Source organism: Urocampus carinirostris, chromosome 16 (assembly GCF_059441175.1).
Source record: "Urocampus carinirostris isolate Australia breed hairy pipefish chromosome 16, RoL_Ucar_1.0, whole genome shotgun sequence".
Taxonomy (NCBI): Eukaryota; Metazoa; Chordata; class Actinopteri; order Syngnathiformes; family Syngnathidae; genus Urocampus; species Urocampus carinirostris.
Window position 1 is genome coordinate 9,934,900 of NC_142364.1, and position 20,225 is coordinate 9,955,124.

At 37.3% G+C, this 20,225-nt stretch overlaps 1 protein-coding gene across 1 annotated transcript in view; it reads right to left on the bottom strand.

Moving 5' to 3' along the window:
* Nucleotides 1–2,577: 2,577 nt before the first annotated feature.
* The window catches only part of scarb2b (scavenger receptor class B, member 2b), a 63,082-nt gene continuing 45,434 nt past the window's right edge, over nucleotides 2,578–20,225 (bottom strand). The window contains exons 7-12 of the mRNA XM_088355918.1: nucleotides 15,311–15,489; nucleotides 8,069–8,187; nucleotides 5,935–6,008; nucleotides 5,799–5,850; nucleotides 5,580–5,732; nucleotides 2,578–3,207 (exon numbers count right to left, since the gene is read on the bottom strand). Of these exons, the coding sequence (XP_088212044.1) occupies nucleotides 3,097–3,207; nucleotides 5,580–5,732; nucleotides 5,799–5,850; nucleotides 5,935–6,008; nucleotides 8,069–8,187; nucleotides 15,311–15,489 (688 nt within the window). The 3' untranslated portion in view covers nucleotides 2,578–3,096. The remainder of the gene's footprint in view (nucleotides 3,208–5,579; nucleotides 5,733–5,798; nucleotides 5,851–5,934; nucleotides 6,009–8,068; nucleotides 8,188–15,310; nucleotides 15,490–20,225) is intronic.

Here is a 20,225-nt window from a genome sequence, read left to right on the forward strand (position 1 = left end):
TTTTTTAATCAATAAAATAAAGTATTATAGTAATCCTCTAATTTGTTGAGATTATTTTAAAACAAGATAAAAAAGTGCCCTCCATTATTAAATCTAATTATTAAGAAAGTGATTTGGATAACCCATTCCGTAAAAATATTTCTCCCCAAAACGTTTTTTTATATTGTTTACAGTTTAAGTTTTTTTTAATCAATAAAGTAAGTATTATGGTAATCCTCTAATTTATTGAGATTACTTTAAAACGAGATTAAAAAAAAGTGCCCTCGATTATACTCCCAATTATTAAAAAAAGAGATTTTGATAACCCATTCGGTAAAAAAATTTCTCAAAAAAATATGGTTTACAGTTTAAGCTTGTTTTTTTAATCAATAAAATAAAGTATTATAGTAATCCTCTAATTTATTGAGATTATTTTAAAGTGAGATATAAAAAGTGCCCTTGATTATACTCCCATTTATTCAAAAAGGGATTTACATTATCCATTCCGTAAAAATACATCCTGAATTTTTTTTTTTACATACTTTATATCGTATAATTCCTTCATTCATTCATTATTCCTCCAGTAAAGTTGAAACCGGATTTACCCAAGTGGTTTTGGAGTGTTCTATTACTAATCACGTAACATAATTCTATTTATTTTCTATAAAAATAAGAAATAAAAATAAAAGAAGCGGTAAGATTCAAGAGATTGTGAGGAGATTTAGTGTTTAAATAAAAATAATAAGAAGGAAAACCAACCATTGTAGTACAAGATTTAGGCAAAAAAAAAAAAAAAAAAAAAATCTACGGAAACAAATCCCTACCTCATTGGCAGAAAACCTTCCTAATTTGAAGTATATTTTCTATTCATTTTTTTTTTACATTTGATTTTTACTACAACGGGATGTACAATTATAATTGAATATACATTGTACTTTATTATTATTATTCTTTTAATTAATTAATTGTATTTTTTAAGATATTTCTCATGAAATAAGAACCTTTATACCTATAATACGGAAATTTGTCTTATCTAGCTTTGGGTCGATCATTTTAAGCATTTTATTGGATGAAATATTTCCTAAAATGAGCTAATTGATCGACAATTTTCTAGATAAGATACTGGTAATTTCATTTTTTATGATTTCTCTTAAAAAAAAGACGACAAATCGAAAAAAGAGAAAAATTATCCTCAGAATGGGGTAAGAATGTATTATTTTTGTAGTGAAAACGTTAAATGAAATATACGAGAGCTGTCAAAACGCAGAGAAATACAGTATGAATTTCAGTCAGGTTGTTAAAGAGACAGTGTGTGATTTTCACGCCACCTAGTGGCGACATCGGCTTACTACGATGCCTGACGGAGACCACACCCGGCGAGCTAATTTTGCTACAGCTAACTATCGGTCGAGCGACGAAGAAAAATGGCTTTTTCTACATGAACATTTACAACAACAAAAAAAAAGAAAATTTCTTTTTTTATTTTACAAAAATGTACACTTTGATTTTTTCGTGTAACGCTTATCCCAGAGAGGATACTGTAATCCCTCGTTTAATGCGTTTATTCCCGTAGAAATCCATGATTTTTGGCTTCCCTTCCCCATATTTTTACAATATTCAACCAGGGATAATGGATCACCACCGCAACCTTGCATTTCATTTTAGCCAGTTGAGAAAATCGAGCGTTAAAATGGCTATTTACAAGCAGTCACGGCCAGAACGTTGATCTCCCTGATCGCGGCGGTATGGTTTGGGGGATAATGGATCTCCATTAGATCAGTGGTCACACGGGTGCAGTTAAATTTGGACGGAAAGAACGGGAGAAAAGAGCCGTTAGGCATGACATAAATCGTTATTTTCAACACTGCTCTGAGTGATAGTCGACTGGGGATAATAGATTACGGCTGAAACAGAGCAGTTTATTTTAAGTGGGCCACGAATGCACTCTTCTGTGGCCCGAAAGAAAAAGCGCTCTGTTTAAGGCAATTGTCCACCGGTTTCATAGATAGGGACCACAAACTAGTTTTTAATTTTAGGGTGTACGAAAAGGCATGCCTCTCAACAAAGGGGGCCTCCTGGCAGTCCCTAAACACAGCAATACAGTATTGGGGATAATGGATAGCGGATGGAAGAGTCCAGTTCATTTTAGGTGGAAAGAATGGGGAAAAAAAAGGTGCCAGGAATGAAACAATTTGTATTATTTTGCACTGTACATAGCAAATGCTGACTGGGGATAATGGATAACGGCCAAAACAATGCAGTTCATTTAAGGCAGGCCACCATGGCTCCCTTCAGTGGCCCTAAATTAATATACTTGCTCTACCGCCCCCTGCTGTCAGCAATAGTCAACTGGGGGTAATGGATTGTGGTCTTGCATTTAATTTTAGCCGGGCAACAACGGGACCTTCTGCTGGTCCCTGCTTAAAGGTATTATGGGATTGGGGATAATGGATCGCATCTGAAAAACTGCAGTTCATTTTTGGCTGTTAAAAAAAGAGCTAGCTGGCTCGACAGAAGTGCGCTCTGCCGGTCGCCGCCTACTTTTTGGTTTCAATCCATTATCCCCAGTCGACTATAGTTGAGAGCATTGGCTGTTGGAGGCGCAGACTGAAGCCACGGTGGCCCGCCTAAAACAAGTTGTACTGCTTTGACCCAGATCCATTATCCCCAGTTGACTATTGCTGTGAGCGGTGACCGAGAGAGCTACTCTTTTCTTCCCCGGCTAAAATGTAATGCACCCGTGGGGCCGCGATCCATTATCCCATGACGACAACTGCACAGCGCGTTCAAAAATAGGGTTACTTTGCGGATTTTCACATAACACCGGTGGATTCTGGCCCCTAATGGATCGCAGCCGCACGAATGCAGTTCACTTTTCGGCAAACAGAGCCCTCAGTTTTGATAAAATCGCGCTATGCCGGTCCCCGCCTGCTGGTCAAAAAGCGATGGGGGATAATGGAGAAGCGAGGGATTACAGTATTCAAATACTGTTATCTTACATCAAATAATCTTTTTAGTTGTGAGTGCGGCCTTTAATACTGACAACTGGTGTTCATTTCTTCTTCTCTCCCAAAAACGAGTAGTCAACCAAACGGGGACAAAAACAGGAAAGGAGACTCAAGCTTGAAGGTCGGACTTGGGCGCCATCCCGATGTAGGTTCCGTTTTGAGGATCTTCTTTCTCTTTTCGGCTCACCGGAGAATAAGACGTGTTCTCCTCCGCGCCGGCCTGCAAAGGGAAAGAGACATTTCTGTTATCCCCGGGACATCAAATCAGCTCATTTTAGCCCGGGGGCCACATGTTAGGAAAAGAACCTCAGGGGGGCCGGACTACTAGGTTTAAGAGAAGGACGGAAAGAAAGAGAGACAAAAAAGAGAGAGGGAAGATTGAAGAGAGCTAGACAAAGAAGGTAAGAGAGACCGAAAAAGGAGAGAAAGAGTGAGAGAAATAGAGAGAGCAAAGTAGAGAAAGGGGGGAAAGGGAAAGTGAAAGAAAGAGGGAAAAAGATGAAGAGAGAAAAAAAAGTAGGGTCAAAAGAATGAGAGAAAACAAAAAGACAGAAAGAGAAAGAGAGAAAGAAGGTATGAGTGACAGAAAAAGGGGAGAAAGAGTGAGAGAAATAGAGAAAGCACAGTAGAGAAAGGGAAAGTGAAAGAAAGAGGGAAAAAGAGGAAGAGAGAAAAAAAAGTAGGGTCAAAAGAATGAGAGAAAACAAAAAGACAGAAAGAGAAAGAGAGAAAGAAGGTATGAGTGACAGAAAAAGGGGAGAAAGAGTGAGAGAAATAGAGAAAGCACAGTAGAGAAAGGGAAAGTGAAAGAAAGAGGGAAAAAGAGGAAGAGAGAAAAAAAAGTAGGGTCAAAAGAATGAGAGAAAACAAAAAGACAGAAAGAGAAAGAGAGAAAGAAGGTATGAGTGACAGAAAAAGGGGAGAAAGAGTGAGATAAATAGAGAGAGCACAATAGAGAAAGGGGGAAAGGGAAAGCCTTTTTGTTTTCTCTGATTCTTTTGACCTTACTTTCTTTCTTTCTCTCTTCCTCTTTTTTCCCTCGTTCTTTCGCTTTTCCTTTCCCCCTTTCTCTATTGTGCTCTCTCTTTTTATCTCACTCTTTCTCCCCTTTTTCTGTCACCCATACCTTCTTTCTCTCTTTCTCTTTCTGTCTTTTTGTTTTCTCTCATTCTTTTGACCCTACTTTTTTTCTCTCTTCCTCTTTTTCCCTCTTTCTTTCACTTTCCCTTTCCCTCTTTCTCTATTGTGTTCTCTCTATTTATCTCACTCTTTCTCTCCTTTTTCTGTCACTCATACCTTCTTTCTCTCTTTCTCTTTCTGTCTTTTTGTTTTCTCTCATTCTTTTGACCTTACTTTCTTTCTTTCTCTCTTCCTCTTTTTTCCCTCGTTCTTTCGCTTTCCCTAGTCAACTATTTTTGAGGCATTGGCTGGCGGAGCGCATTTTTTCTCGGCCTCTGATTGAATCCTTTGTGGCCCATCTAAATCAAACAGCGCAGTTGTGGCCTCAATCCATTATCCCCAGTCAACTATTGCTGAGAGCATTGGCTGGCGGAGGGCATTTTTTTCTCTGCTGCTGATTGAAGCCGTTGTGGCCGGCCTAAAATGATATGCGCAGCTGTGGCCTTAATCCATTATCCCCAGTAAACTATTGCTGAGACCGTTTTCTGGCGGAGGGCATTTTTTCTCTGCTGCTGATTGAAGCTGTTGTTGCTAGTTTATAATGACATGTCCACTTGTGGCTTTAATCCATTATCCCTAGTCAACTATTTCTGAGGCATTGGCTGGCGGAGCGCATTTTTTCTCGGCCTCTGATTGAATCCTTTGCGGCCCATCTAAATCAAACAGCGCAGTTGTGGCCTCAATCTTTTATCCCCAGTCGACTATAGCCGAGAACATTGGCTGTTGGAGCAGATTTTTTCTCAGGCGCAGACTGAAGCCATGGTGGCCCGCCTAAAACAAATTGTACTGCTTTGACCCAGATCCATTATCCCCAGTTGACTATTGCTGAGAGCATTGGGTGGCGGAGCGCATTTTTTTCTCTGCTGCTGATTGAAGCTGTTGTAGCCAGCCTAAAACGAAATGCGCACTTGTGGTTTCAATCCATTATCCCCAGTCGACTATTGCTGAGACCGTTTACTGGCGGAGGGCATTTTTTCTCTGCTACTGATTGAAGCCGTTGTGGCCCATCTAAAACAAACAGCACAGTTTTGGCCTCAAGCCATTATCCCCAGTCGACTATAGCCGAGAGCATTGGCTGTTGGAGCGGATTTTTTCTCAGGCGCAGACTGAAGCCATTATGGCCCGCCTAAAATAAATTGTACTGCTTTGACCCAGATCCATTATCCCCAGTTGACTATTGCTGAGAGCGGTGACCGAGAGAGCTACTCTTTTTTTTTCCCCCGGCTAAGATGTAATGCACCCGTGCGGCCGCGATCCATTATCCCTTGACGACAACTGAAGAGCGCGTTCAAAAATAGGGCCGGGGGGTTACTTTGCGGATTTTCACATATCGTCGGGGGATTCTGGCCCCTACTAGTATACAAATCAGATTATTGCAGCTTGTAAAAAACACCAAAAATCCATTCTTTTCACCTTTTGCTTGCGTTCACGCAAGAGCAGGACCACCAGGACCAGCAGCATGATGCCCCCCAGGGCCACAAAAATGAGGGGGAAATTGGAGACCACCTTGACGATCATAAGGAGCTTATGGACCCTCGCCGCCGACGCCTCGTCCATTACCACGCTCTGTCCACACAAATCCACGGTCCACTTTCTAGATTTTTTGGAATGGATTTCGGATTTGGATCTCACCTCATTCAGGAACATGACAGGAAATACTGTGTCGTTCAAACCTCTGGTTTTCCTGTTAGAGAGGCGTACGGTCGGGGGGGGGGGATTAAAATAATCATAATAATAAAAACACACACACACAAACAAATTCACTTACGGGAATCCAGAAATCCGATTCATCAAGATGTTAATCTGGGCTCTCTTGTTCGCACGTACAATGATGCCGGTGGTCTGGAAACCAAAGAAATAAAACTCCATTTCCCATAACACCCATCGTTTTCAAGCTTCAGACTGCAATGCCACCCAACGGCCGCTAGATGACAGAGGGCGCATTTCATGCTTTGCCACCGGCCTGATAAGAACGTTTATTTTATTTTTAAACAAAAAAATAATATAAAATTATATTCCATGATTCTGAAAATGCTTTTTATTGTTTTATTAATATAGTGTCCACACCTTATAAACTTTTTATGTCATGAAACGGGACTAAAGTAATTTATTAAGAATATAATACTTAAAATAAGCAGAAACTATTGGATATGGTGTCAATTTTCCGGATTTTAGGGATTATTTTGGGGTAAAAAAACGCAAATAAAAACTTAATAATAAATAGGATTAAATAGTCAATAATTAGTATAAATATTTAACGTATCAAGTGTTTCTACAAACGAGTTAAAAATACAGTAAAATGGGAAAAATATTAGCTACATTTTGGTCGATGCAAGCGAGAAACGAGCTATGAATAAATAAAATATGATATTATTAATTCAAAATATTTGCTTTTTAAAAATGTTTTTATAATTTCATCGAATTCATTATTCATTTTATAGAAATAAAAATGTTAATCTGAAGTTTAAAAACACATTCGTCATCATTCATTAAAAAGGCATTTTACAAATTGATTTATCATTTAATCAAATTATGAATTTACAACAATGACATATACAAACATTTGTACTTCTAATAATTAACACAAAAAATGTATTTTTAATTACGTTGATATTTATTTTGATAAACAAATATGAATAAAATGTATTTATATTTTTATCAAATTGATTGTTCATTTATAACAATTACAATTTCATATTAGTATTTATATTTAAAATTATATATATAATGAAATCAAATTAAATATACATTTCTAACTAACAATTAAAATTTCGTATTAGTATTTATATTCAAAATTATATATAAAATGAAATCAAATTAAATATACATTTCTAATAATTATTGAAATATTTATAATAGTATTTAGATTTAAATTATATATATATATATTGAAATTAAATTAAATATCAATTTATGATTATTATTGAAATATTTATATTAGTATTTATATTTAAAATTATGCATATAAAATGAATTTAAATTAAATATTAATTTCTTCTTATTATTGAAATATGTATATAGTAGTATTTATATTTAAAATTATATGTATATATATATATATATATATATATATATATATATATATATATATATGTATTTATTGAAATCAAAATAAATATCAATTTCTAATTATTATTACAATATTTATAATAGTATTTATATTTAAAATCATACATATAAAATGAATTTAAATTAAATATTAATTTCTTATTATTATTATTGAAATATTTATAATTGTATTTATATTTAAAATTATATATACATAATGAATTTAAATTAAATATTAATTCCTCATTATTATTGAAATATTTTTATTAGTATAAATATTTTAAATTATATGCATGTATATATATATATATATATATATATATATATATATATATATATATAAATCAAAATAAATATCAATTTCTAATTATTAAAATAAACTATGAATTTAAATTAAATATTTATTTCTTATTATTATTGAAATATTTATAGTAGTATTTATATTTAAAATTTGATATATATATATATATATATATATATACATATATATTGAAATCAAAATAAAGATTAATTTCTAATTATTAAATTAAACTAGAAGTTGGAAATATCATTTTCCATTATTAATATTAGTCTTAAATTAGAAAACTAAAAAAAAAAGTTTAATGTTATTGAAATCAAAATAAGAAAAATCATATTTATTTGTTATTTCTAACAATTAAAATTGAAAATGTTTTGTTTTAATAAAATATTCTGGTTTATTAAAAAAAAATGATAGTTCAGGTTTTGTTTCTAATAGATCCTGAAAAAAAAAACATACGGAGCTCTCCTTTCCCACTTGCAAGGGCATTTCAGTATCTTCCCCGCTTTTATTTTGAAAGACGTCATCAAAAATTAAAAACTGGTTTGTGTCCTACCGGGTTCAAATCGAGGAAAGTTTGGTGATGGGTCCTCTCGGGGGACATCCCCTCGATGGCGGACGAATATTTGGAATCTCCCAGGTAGAAATGTGGAAAAGACGCCACCACTGGAGCACCTGAGGAGACAGTACACTGAAACCAAAGAACAAACCCTATTTACCAATAAAGGGACTGTACATTATGAATCATCTTGCACAACTGTATGCGCATGATCATTCGTGGCCATTTTGTGGACGTTATGGAGAACTGCATTTACCGTTGGCAGGGTTGGGTAGGGTTACTTTAACTGGATTACTTTCAATTACTTTTGGATTACTCCGATACCAAATATGCTAATAAAAGACAAAAGAAACTAAATAGGAATCAAATGATGACTCACAACAAGTGGTAAGCTTTCCTTTTTTTCATTTTTGGATCTCCCTACCTCACTTTTTCTCTTTCTTTCTCCATCTCTATCCTTTTCTTCTTCTTTATCTTTATTCTGCTCTTTCTCTCTATTGTGTACCATTTCTCTTGATATTTTTTCTTTTTTCTGTCACTCTTACCTTCTCTCTCTCTCTGTCTTCCTTGTTCTCCGTCTCTCTCTCTCTCTCTCTCTTTCTCTTACTCGGTCTTCCTTGTTCTCTTTCTCTCTCTCTTTCTCTCTTCCTTGTTCTCTCTCTCTCTCTCTTTCTGTCTTCCTTGTTCTCTCTGTCTCTCTTTCTGTCTTCCTTCTCTCTCTCTCTCTCTCTTTCTGTCTTCCTTGTTATTTCTCTCTTTCTGTCTTCCTTGTTCTCTCTCTCTGTCTTCCTTCTTCTCTCTCTCTCTGTCTTCCTTGTTCTCCGTCTCTCTCTCTCTCTCTTTCTCTTACTCGGTCTTCCTTGTTCTCTTTCTCTCTCTCTTTCTCTCTTCCTTGTTCTCTCTCTCTCTCTTTCTGTCTTCTTTGTTCTCTCTCTCTCTCTGTCTTCCTTGTTCTCTCTGTCTCTCTTTCTGTCTTCCTTCTCTCTCTCTCTGTCTTCCTTGTTATTTCTCTCTTTCTGTCTTCCTTGTTCTCTCTCTTTTTGTCGTCCTTCTTCTCTCTCTCTCTCTCTCTGTCTTCCTTGTTCTCCGTCTCTCTCTCTCTCTCTTTCTGTCTTCCTTGTTATTTCTCTCTTTCTGTCTTCCTTGTTCTCTCTCTTTCTGTCTTACTTGTTCTCTCTCTCTGTCTTCCTTCTTCTCTCTCTCTCTCTGTCTTCCTTGTTCTCCGTCTCTCTCTCTCTCTCTCTTTCTTTTACTCGGACTTCCTTGTTCTCTCTCTCTCTCTTTCTCTCTTCCTTGTTCTCTCTCTCTCTCTCTTTCTGTCTTCCTTGTTATTTCTCTCTTTCTGTCTTCCTTGTTCTCTCTCTTTCTGTCTTACTTGTTCTCTCTCTCTCTGTCTTCCTTCTTCTCTCTCTCTCTCTGTCTTCCTTGTTCTCCGTCTCTCTCTCTCTCTCTTCTCTCTCTTTCTGTCTTCCTTGTTATTTCTCTCTTTCTGTCTTCCTTGTTCTCTCTCTTTCTGTCTTACTTGTTCTCTCTCTCTGTCTTCCTTCTTCTCTCTCTCTCTGTCTTCCTTGTTCTCCGTCTCTCTCTCTCTCTCTCTCTCTCTCTCTCTCTTTCTGTCTTCCTTGTTATTTCTCTCTTTCTGTCTTCCTTGTTCTCTCTCTTTCTGTCTTACTTGTTCTCTCTCTCTGTCTTCCTTCTTCTCTCTCTCTCTCTGTCTTCCTTGTTCTCCGTCTCTCTCTCTCTCTCTCTTTCTTTTACTCGGACTTCCTTGTTCTCTCTCTCTCTCTTTCTCTCTTCCTTGTTCTCTCTCTCTCTCTCTTTCTGTCTTCCTTGTTATTTCTCTCTTTCTGTCTTCCTTGTTCTCTCTCTTTCTGTCTTACTTGTTCTCTCTCTCTCTGTCTTCCTTCTTCTCTCTCTCTCTCTGTCTTCCTTGTTCTCCGTCTCTCTCTCTCTCTCTTCTCTCTCTTTCTGTCTTCCTTGTTATTTCTCTCTTTCTGTCTTCCTTGTTCTCTCTCTTTCTGTCTTACTTGTTCTCTCTCTCTGTCTTCCTTCTTCTCTCTCTCTCTGTCTTCCTTGTTCTCCGTCTCTCTCTCTCTCTCTCTCTCTCTCTCTTTCTGTCTTCCTTGTTATTTCTCTCTTTCTGTCTTCCTTGTTCTCTCTCTTTCTGTCTTACTTGTTCTCTCTCTCTGTCTTCCTTCTTCTCTCTCTCTCTCTGTCTTCCTTGTTCTCTCTCTTTCTGTCTTACTTGTTCTCTCTCTCTGTCTTCCTTCTTCTCTCTCTCTCTCTGTCTTCCTTGTTCTCCGTCTCTCTCTCTCTCTCTCTTTCTTTTACTCGGACTTCCTTGTTCTCTCTCTCTCTCTTTCTCTCTTCCTTGTTCTCTCTCTCTCTCTCTTTCTGTCTTCCTTGTTATTTCTCTCTTTCTGTCTTCCTTGTTATTTCTCTCTTTCTGTCTTACTTGTTCTCTCTCTCTGTCTTCCTTCTTCTCTCTCTCTCTGTCTTCCTTGTTCTCCGTCTCTCTCTCTCTCTCTCTCTCTCTCTCTCTTTCTGTCTTCCTTGTTATTTCTCTCTTTCTGTCTTCCTTGTTCTCTCTCTTTCTGTCTTACTTGTTCTCTCTCTCTGTCTTCCTTCTTCTCTCTCTCTCTCTGTCTTCCTTGTTCTCCGTCTCTCTCTCTCTCTTTCTCTTACTCGGACTTCCTTGTTCTCTCTCTCTCTCTCTCTCTCTCTCTTTCTCTCTTCCTTGTTCTCTCTCTCTCTCTCTCTCTTTCCGTCTTCCTTGTTCTCACTCTCTCTGTCTTCCTCGTTCTCTGTCTCTTTCTTTTAAACCTATTGGTCCGGCCCCCGTGAGATTATTAGAAAGGAAGGGTCTCGTGTGTTTTGTTGACATATAGCATTTAGAGAAACTTGACGTCGAAAAAAGATTAGCGCACAAATTAGCGCTTTAACGTATGTGCGCAATTCAAACCGCAGAGTCCTTGACACACAGGCAGACGCAAGCAGAAAAGGGGCGGGGCCACTGTCGAGCCAATCAGAATCACAATCAGAAAGCGCCATGAAATTCCACCAGCTCCGAGTCAATCGCAAGGGATTACTGTTCCCGTTTCCTTCCAGTGATTGTCAAAGAGAGATACGGCTCGCCAACGACGCAGGGGTCGTTGATTGCACAAAAACAAGCGCCATTGAGCCTATGCCGGCCTGCATAGTGGGCTTTAAGTGGGGCAGAGGTGAACCTTTTCCCAGTTTGGAAACACGGCTCCAACGACCAGCGAGGTCACACAAACAATGGAGCATGTGACGCGTACTGTATTTTCCTTTCGTTTAGGGTTCATAGACTTTCTAAAGCTAGTTTTTTTCTTACATATTAGTATGAAGGTCTACCTGTTTGATAAGCATTCCTAAAGTCTTTGAAGCTGTCATTATGAAACCCTTTCTTTCTAAAGTACCGTATTTTCCGCACTATAAGGCGCACCTAAAAGCCTTCATTTTTTTCAAAAGCTGACCATGCGCCTTATAATACAGTGCGCCTTATTTATGGATCAATATTAAGTCGAAAAGTCTTGCAACTAATGCAGCAGCCACCGACTCGATTTTCCCCCGAAGGCGAAGTCGTCCGCGGTGTATGCTGGGATTTATATACCGGCGTTTCATTGGCTAACCAATGTGTCAATCATCATTTGAATCGATCACTATTGGCTAAAGTTATTCTGAGGTAAAGGGGGCGGATCTTTTTTATCATTTACAGGCTGGCATAGGCTAAAGGGGCAAAACAAAGCCTGCAATTGGCTGAAAAAGATGAATGTGAATAGCAAGTTTGCTTGAACTACGGCATAGAGAAAACATGTTTTATTATTCTGTATTTGTAAATATTTTACTCTCCTGGATTTACTACACTCACGGATATCAGAGGACCATGGTTGCACATTATTATTGAACGCAACGACTTCGGTGAGCTACTCCGGCTATATATTTTCCCTGTATCTTGTTTCAGAGTGATATTGATGTTTCTGTGATGGGTCTTTTTTTAAATTCAACTCAATTCCAAGTGTTTATCGTCATACGCACAGTAAAGTTGCGAGCGAAAAAGAAAATAGAAACTAAGGAATGGTTGGCATTTCTTGAATCCCAAGACTTTAACCTTCCGAATGATATTTGGAACGATGCATTTGAGTGACATCGTTTCCGTACATGTCTGAGACACGTATTTGCTTCTTTGCAAGCTTTGGGAATGTTAAGGGGGTAATAAGTTGGACTGAACCATCTGACTGTTTTGTAGCGCCTTATAATCCGGTGCGCCTTATGTATGTCAAATATAGGACCAAAAACTATTTTTTGGGGGTGCGCCCTATAACCCGGTGCGCCCTATAGTGCGGAAAATAAGGTACTTGAAAAAGTTGCGGCACAGCGGCTGAATTATTTTGTATACGAGAACAATCTTTTTGAATCCATGCAATCAAGATTCAGGGCTAACCACTCTACTGAGACAGCACTGATTAAGGTAACCAATGATCTTCTACTAGCAATGGATTCCGGCGCTTCATTACTCTTAGTGCTGCTTTTTTAGAACCAGTGTTCCCTCTAAGCTGCGCGCGTGCACAATCGCGCACTGCCCAGAGCTTTTCCGTGCACAAGAAAATCGAGCCGGCTCACAAAAATCAGGGCTCGAAATTACTAATTAAAAACCGACTTAAGTCAAAGTTACAGTGCATGAAGGTAAAAATACACAGGTTCCCCCGACGTTGTGTCCTAAATGCGCTATTTTGAAGTCGAGTCGAAGTAGAACGAAGTAGAGTAAAGTTAGTAGAGTTTGTCGAGAACCGGCTTCTTCGGCTCGGCTCACTAAAACGAGCTCTTTCGGGTCCTAAACGGCTCTTCGGGTTGTTTTTGCTTCTTTCATCCCAACATGACCAAATATGATGTAAAATTATGCGCAAAATGACTTAAAGGAAGGGGGGAATAGAACAAAAAAGAAAAAAATACCCAAATGAAAAAGTAGTGAAAGCTGAGAAAAAAAGAAACAAAAGGAAGAAAAAAAAAGAAGGAAAAATCTAGAAAAAGCCAGAAAGAAAGAAAAGAAAAAAATGTAGGAAAAAAGTAAATGGAGAACAAAAAGAAAAAAGTAACAGCTCGGAAAAAATAAACACAATGGGATTTTTTTTTAAAGGAATTTAAAAAAAAAGTGGAAAAAAAACACAGAAAAAAGAAGAAAAAGTTTGTGTTGCATTCAAATAATTTCCAATGATATCAAGTGAATCTTGTTGCCAACATCTTCATTCCACTAAAAATGTGATTAAGTACAGTTGTGTATCTTACAACCGACTAAATAAGCCCCCAAAAAATGTTAATATTATGCGACAAAAGATAATAAATTATCTTGCCACACTTGGGATTTTGGTTGCTCACTGTTGTTTCAAGCGTTGCTCACCGACTGTGTGAACGCTCAGACCGGTAAGGAAAATTACAGGGAACATTGACTAGAACAGCACTGTGTTAAATATGGTGAAATGACATCCGAGACCTTTAGTGTTACCTGTGGTGTTCCCCAGGGTTCCGTACTCGGTCCCCTTCTTTTCAGCATTTACATGCTTCCATGAGGTGATATTATTCGCAAGTATAATATCAGTTGACACTCAACTATATCTTCCGATGGAAATTTGGAGGCCTGCCTCACTGAACATTGACAAATGTATTATCACCCAGAGTGACTCAGTTAAAGATTTAGGTGTCATATTTAACCCCGATCTGTCCTTTCAAACACACGGGAAGAATATTACTAGAACAGCTTTCTTCCATCTTCACAACATTGCTAAAATTCGTCCTATGCCGTCTCAGTCGAATGCGGAGATTATAATTGTTACTTCCCATCTTGATTACTGTAATGCACTACTCTCCGGTCCCCCTAAGTCCAAAATCAAGAGCCTTCAGCTGGTACAAGTGAGGCTTTTAACAAAGACAAGAAAGTTTGATCACATTATTCCAATTTTAGCTAACCTGCATTGGCTCCCTGTTAACTTAGGACAGGGGTGTCAAACTCATTTTAACTCGGGGGCCACACGATAGAACAAACATTCTGTCGGGGGCCGGACTAGTAGATTAAAGGGAAAGAAAAAGAGAGATAAAGAGATAAGAGAAAGAGGGAGGGAAAAGAAGAGAGGGCGGGACAAAGAAAGAAAAAGAGAGAGAGCGAGAGAGCGTGAGAAACAAAAGATAAAAAGTCGTGGGGGGGAAAAGAAAGGGAGAGGAAGAAAGAAATCCAAAGAGAAATAGAAAGACAGAAGGAGAAAAAAGAGAAAAGAAAGCGCGAAGGGTAGGAAGAGAGAAAGAGAAAAGAGAGAAAAGGAAAAAAAGGAAGTTAGAGTAAACGAAGTTAAAAAGACACAGAGAGAGAAAGAAACAAAGAGCAACAAAGGAAGAGAAAAAGAGAGACACAGAGAGTGAAAGAGACAGAGACAGAGAGTGGGAGATAAGGGACGAAAAGAGAGAGAGAGAGAGAGAGAGAGAAAGAAATACAGTGTCTTTGTTCGAGGCACTTGGCTTTGGCAACATCAAGTGGACATATTTCAACCTGCAGCTTGTTTTTCTCATGCGCTTCTCTGAGTGTTGTCTCGCGGGCCGGATTCAATCCCTTAGCGGGCCTGATCTGGCCCGCGGGCCGCCTTTTTGACACCTGTGTCTTAGGATGTGATTTTAAGGTTCTGTTGGTATCATACCAAATCATGCATGGACTTGCTCCTTCACATCTTTCAAAATTAATTTCCCCCCATGTTCCAGTCCGGAGCCTTTCGCTCTGAAAATGCCGGTCTACTAGTGATCCCAAGAGCCAAGAAGAAATCCGCAGGTTCGAGAACGTTCTCCATACGGGCCCCGGTGCTGTGGAATGCTCTTCACCCTGAGATTCGATCTGCAACCTCAGTGGAACTGTTTAAATCTATTAAATTGCAATATTCTTTGATCTGTGCAGCCCTTTGAGACTCTTTGTGATTAAGGGCGTCACAAATAAACATGACTTGACTTAAAGAGAAAATCATCTTATTACTACTTCTAGTACTAAGGCGCAATCCCCCCCCCAAAATGTCATATATACGAAACACTGGAGTATAAGTAGTCAGCAACTGTGGCAACACCACAAATTTACATTAACACACGAAAAAAAGCTCACCCTGCAGAAAGCAACGAGCTGCAACCAAAAACATAAACCTGTAATTCACTAGTATCGTTTTTTTTTTCCAAGTAGAAGACGCTGACCTTTGCGGCAAGGGCTGACTTTGAGGAGTCCGGACCCCAGGCACTCCTGGGGGGCCACACAGAAGCCCTCGTTGGCCGGGTTCTCCTCTTTGCTGGCCAGGACGGAACGCGGAGGTGTGAAACGGTAGGCCGGGATCCCTCTCACTTCCACGTCCTTCTCAAACTCCATGTAGATAGACCTGCACCCACAAAAGTTCAACTGATTTCGAATTGTTCTAAACGCGTTAAATTCAATTTCTAAAACACATTTAGCAACTTGTTATATTAAAAAATTGTTGTTTATATTTTGTTTGAATTGTATTTTGTGATTGTTACAAGCAAAATAGCACAGGGGTGTTACCAGGGGGCCGGTGCCCACCCACAGGCACACGCCAAAAAAAAGTGGATGTAGTAAGGAGGGCAGTCTGGGCAGCGCATATGCTATCCCGATGGATAATTGTATAACATAGGTGTCAAACAGGCGTCCCGCGGGCCAGATCAGGCCCGCTAAGGGATTGAATCCGGCCCGCGAGACAACACTCAGAGAAGCGCAAGAGAAAAACAAGCTGGAGGTTGAAATATGTCAATTTGATGTTGCCAAAGAAATTTGCCTTGAACAAAGACACTTGTATTTCTTTTTCTCTCTCTCTCTCTCCCTCTTTTCCACCCCTTTTCTCCCACTCTCTGTCTCTTTACTCTCTGTGTCTCTCTTTTTCTCTTCTTTTGTTGCTCTTTGTCTCTTTCTCTCTCTGTGTCTTTTTAACTTCTTTTGCTCTAACTTCCCTTTATGCTTTCTCTCTTTTTTCTTCTTCTCTCTCTCTACCCGTTGCGCTTTCTTCTCTCTTTTCTCTCCTTCTGTCTTTCTATTTCTCTTTGGATTTCTTTCTTCCTCTCCCTTTCTTTTCCCCCTCTCTCACGACTTTTTATCTTTTGTTTCTCACGCTCTCTCCCTCTCTCTCTCTTTCTTTCTTTGTCCCGCCCTCTCTCCTTTTCCCTCCCTCTTTCTCTTATTTCTTGATCTCTCTTTTTCTTTCTCTTTAATCTACGAGTCCGGCCCCTGACAGAATGTTTGTTGAATGGAGAAAAGAAAAAAAATGGAAAAAAAGAAGAACAAAGAAAAAAGGGGAATAAAGAACAAAAAAGGTAAAAGTGTAAAAAATTTAAAAAAGGGAAAAGGTAAGGAAAAGCAAGAAAAAGAAGTAAAAAGCTCAGAAAAAAAGAAGGAAAGACAAAGGAAAAAGAAAAAAAGAGAAAAGAAAATCTGGGAAAAAAAGCAAAAAAAGGCTAAGATAACTAAACCAAAAAAGAAAAAGAGAAAAGGGGGGAATAAATTACAATAGAAGGTAAAAAAACTGAAAAAGTAAACAGAAAAAAATATAACATAAAAAAAGGGAAAAAAGTAGGGAAAAGCAAGAAAAAACAAGTAAAAAGCTAGAAAAAAAAGCACAAGAAAAAAAACACACGAAACATTTTAAAAAAAGATAAAAAATAATCCAGAAAAAAAGAATGATGAAACAAAAGGCTAAGAAAACTAAAAGAAAAAAGAAAAAGAGAAAAGGGGGAAATAAAGTACAATAGAAGGTAAAAAAACGGAAAAGGTAAACAGATAGGGGGGGAAAAAATTAAAAATAAAAAAGAGGGAAAAAAGAAGGGAAAAGCAAAAAAAAATAAGTAAAAAGCTAGGGAAAGGAGCAGCAAAAGAAGAAAAAAAACACAAGAAAAATAAAAAAAAAGAGAAAAACAATCTGGAATAGAAAAGAAAAAAAAGAAAAACAAAAGGCTAAGGAAACTGAAACAAAAAAGGGGAAATAAAGAACAAAAGAAGGTAAAAAACAGAAAAAGTAAACAGAAAAAATATAACATAAAAAAGAGGGGAAAAAGTAAAAGGCTAAGAAAACTAAAAGAAAAAAGAAAAAGAGAAAAGGGGGAAATAAAGTACAATAGAAGGTAAAAAACAGAAAAGGTAAACAACTAGGGGGGGAAAAAATAAAAAACAAAAAAGAGAGAAAAAAGTAGGGAAAAGCAAGAAAAAATAAGTAAAAAGCTAGGAAAAAAAGCACGAGAAAAAAAACAAGAAAAATAAAAAAAAAGAGAAAAAAAGAATGATGAAACAAAAGGCTAAGAAAACTAAAAGAAAAAAGAAAAAGAGAAAAGGGGGAAATAAAGTACAATAGAAGGTAAAAAAACGGAAAAGGTAAACAGATAGGGGGGGGGAAATAAAAAATAAAAAAGAGGGAAAAAAGTAGGGAAAAGCAAAAAAAAAATAAGTAAAAAGCTAGGGAAAGGAGCAGCAAAATAAGAAAAAAAAACACAAGAAAAAAAAAAGAGAAAAACAATCTGGAATAGAAAAGAAAAAAAACAAAAACAAAAGACTAAGAAAACTGAAACAAAAAAGGGGAAATAAAGAACAAAAGAAGGTAAAAAACAGAAAAAGTAAACAGAAAAAATATAACATAAAAAAGAGAGGAAAAAGTAGGGAAAAGCAAGAAAAAAGAAGTAAAAAGCTAGGAAAAAAAGCACGAGAAAAAAAACAAGAAAAATAAAAAAAAGAGAAAAAAAGAATGATGAAACAAAAGGCTAAGAAAACTAAAAGAAAAAAGAAAAAGAGAAAAGGGGGAAATAAAGTACAATAGAAGGTAAAAAACAGAAAAGGTAAACAACTAGGGGGGGAAAAAATAAAAAACAAAAAAGAGAGAAAAAAGTAGGGAAAAGCAAGAAAAAATAAGTAAAAAGCTAGGAAAAAAAGCACGAGAAAAAAAACAAGAAAAATAAAAAAAAGAGAAAAAAAGAATGATGAAACAAAAGGCTACGAAAACTAAAACAAAAAAGAAAAAGAGAAAAGTGGGAAACAAAGTACAATAGAAGGTAAAAAAAACGGAAAAGGTAAACAGATAGGGGGGGAAAAAATAAAAAACAAAAAAGAGAGAAAAAAGTAGGGAAAAGCAAGAAAAAATAAGTAAAAAGCTATCGAAAGGAGCAGCAAAAGAAGAAAAATAAAAAAAAAGAAAAACAATCTGGAATAAAAGAAACAAAAAAACAAAAGTCTAAGAAAACTGAAACAAAAAAGGGGAAATAAAGAACAAAAGAAGATAAAAAGTGGAAGAAGAAAACAACTAGGGGGAAAAGAAACAAAAAAAACTAAATTAGAAAAGAAAAAAAAGAAAAAAAAATCAAGGATTAAAGAAGAAAAAAAAGGACAGGTTTTTGGGGGTCCCTGTGATCTGGACGAGATGAAAAGAACCAACCCTAAAAAAATCTTCCCAGGGAGCAAATCCAAACGCCCTCGGATGTTCACTGGAGACCTTGGGGTTGTTATTATCATGACCTCAGAGAGAGTTGCTCTATGTCGAGCAGTTCCCAGGGAATCCGAACGCCTCTCGCTCACAACAAAAGACTCCATACAGAGTTTGCCAGTTCATAACAATGCTCGAACGGCCTTTTCCCTAGACCTCAAAAAAAAAAAGAGATTCGGATGGTACAGTAGTACCACGGTTTCAGGTCCTGAAGTGCCTCAACGGGAAAATACTGCCTCTCGTTACAAAGTCAAAACACAGTTTCAGTTTCCTGAATGTAAACGAACTGGCTATCGCCACAGATTTGCCTGGCAATCCATGATCCTAGCATGCTCTTCGTGTCACCGTCACAGTTCAGAGTTCAGAGACGACGAGGAGGAGTTAGGGATAGAAAAACTGCAGTATTCTAGTTATTAAAGTTAACAAAATTGTTAACTATTACGCAGGGTTGGGTAGGGTTACTTTAACTGGATTACTTTCTATTACTTTTGGATGACTCCAATACCAAATATGCTAAAAAAAATAAAATAAAAAAAATATGAATAAAATGACTCAATTTTGTGCAGGCTTGGGGAGTAACGGAATACATGGAACGGCAAAAATGATGTTGGCAAGCTGTTTGGATTTATTTTCATTTTGTTTCTGTGGCATTTTATGATCGTTTTGCCGGAGATCAAAGAGATCAAAGCCAGGAGAGAAAGCGTACCACGTGTTGTGAGTCATCATTTTATTCATATTTAGTTTCTTTTGTCTTTTATTAGCATATTTGCTATTGGAGTCATCCAAAAGTCATTGAAAGTAATCCAGTTAAAGTAACCCTACCCAACCCTGGTTTTGCCAAAGATCAAAGAGATCAAAGCCAGGAGAGAAAGCTTACCACGTGTTGTGAGTCATCATTTTATTCATATTTAGTTTCTTTTGTCTTTTATTAGCATATTTGGTATTGGAGTCATCCAAAAGTCATTGAAAGTAATCCAGTTAAAGTAACCCTACCCAACCCTGGTTTTGCCGGAGATCAAAGCCAGGAGAGAAAGCTTACCACGTGTTGCGAGTCATCATTTTATTCATATTTAGTTTCTTTTGTCTTTTATGAGCATATTTGGTATCTGAGTCATCCAAAAGTCATAGAAAGTAATCCAGTTAAAGTAACCCTACCCAACACTGGTTTTGCCGGAGATCAAAGCCAGGAGAGAAAGCTTACCACGTGTTGCGAGTCATCATTTGATTCATATTTAGTTTCTTTTGTCTTTTATTAGCATATTTGGTATTGGAGTCATCCAAAAGTCATTGAAAGTAATCCAGTTAAAGTAACCCTACCCAACCCTGGTTTTGCCGGAGATCAAAGAGATCAAAGCCAGGAGAGAAAGCTTACCACGTGTTGTGAGTCATCATTTGATTCATATTTAGTTTATTTTGTCTTTTATTAGCATATTTGCTATTGGAGTCATCCAAAAGTCATTGAAAGTAATCCAGTTAAAGTAACTCTACCCAACCCTGGTTTTGCCGGAGATCAAAGAGATCAAAGCCAGGTGAGAAAGCTTACCACGTGTTGTGAGTCATCATTTTATCCATATTTACGTTCTTTTGTCTTTTATGAGCATATTTGGTATTGGAGTCATCCAAAAGTCATTGAAAGTAATCCA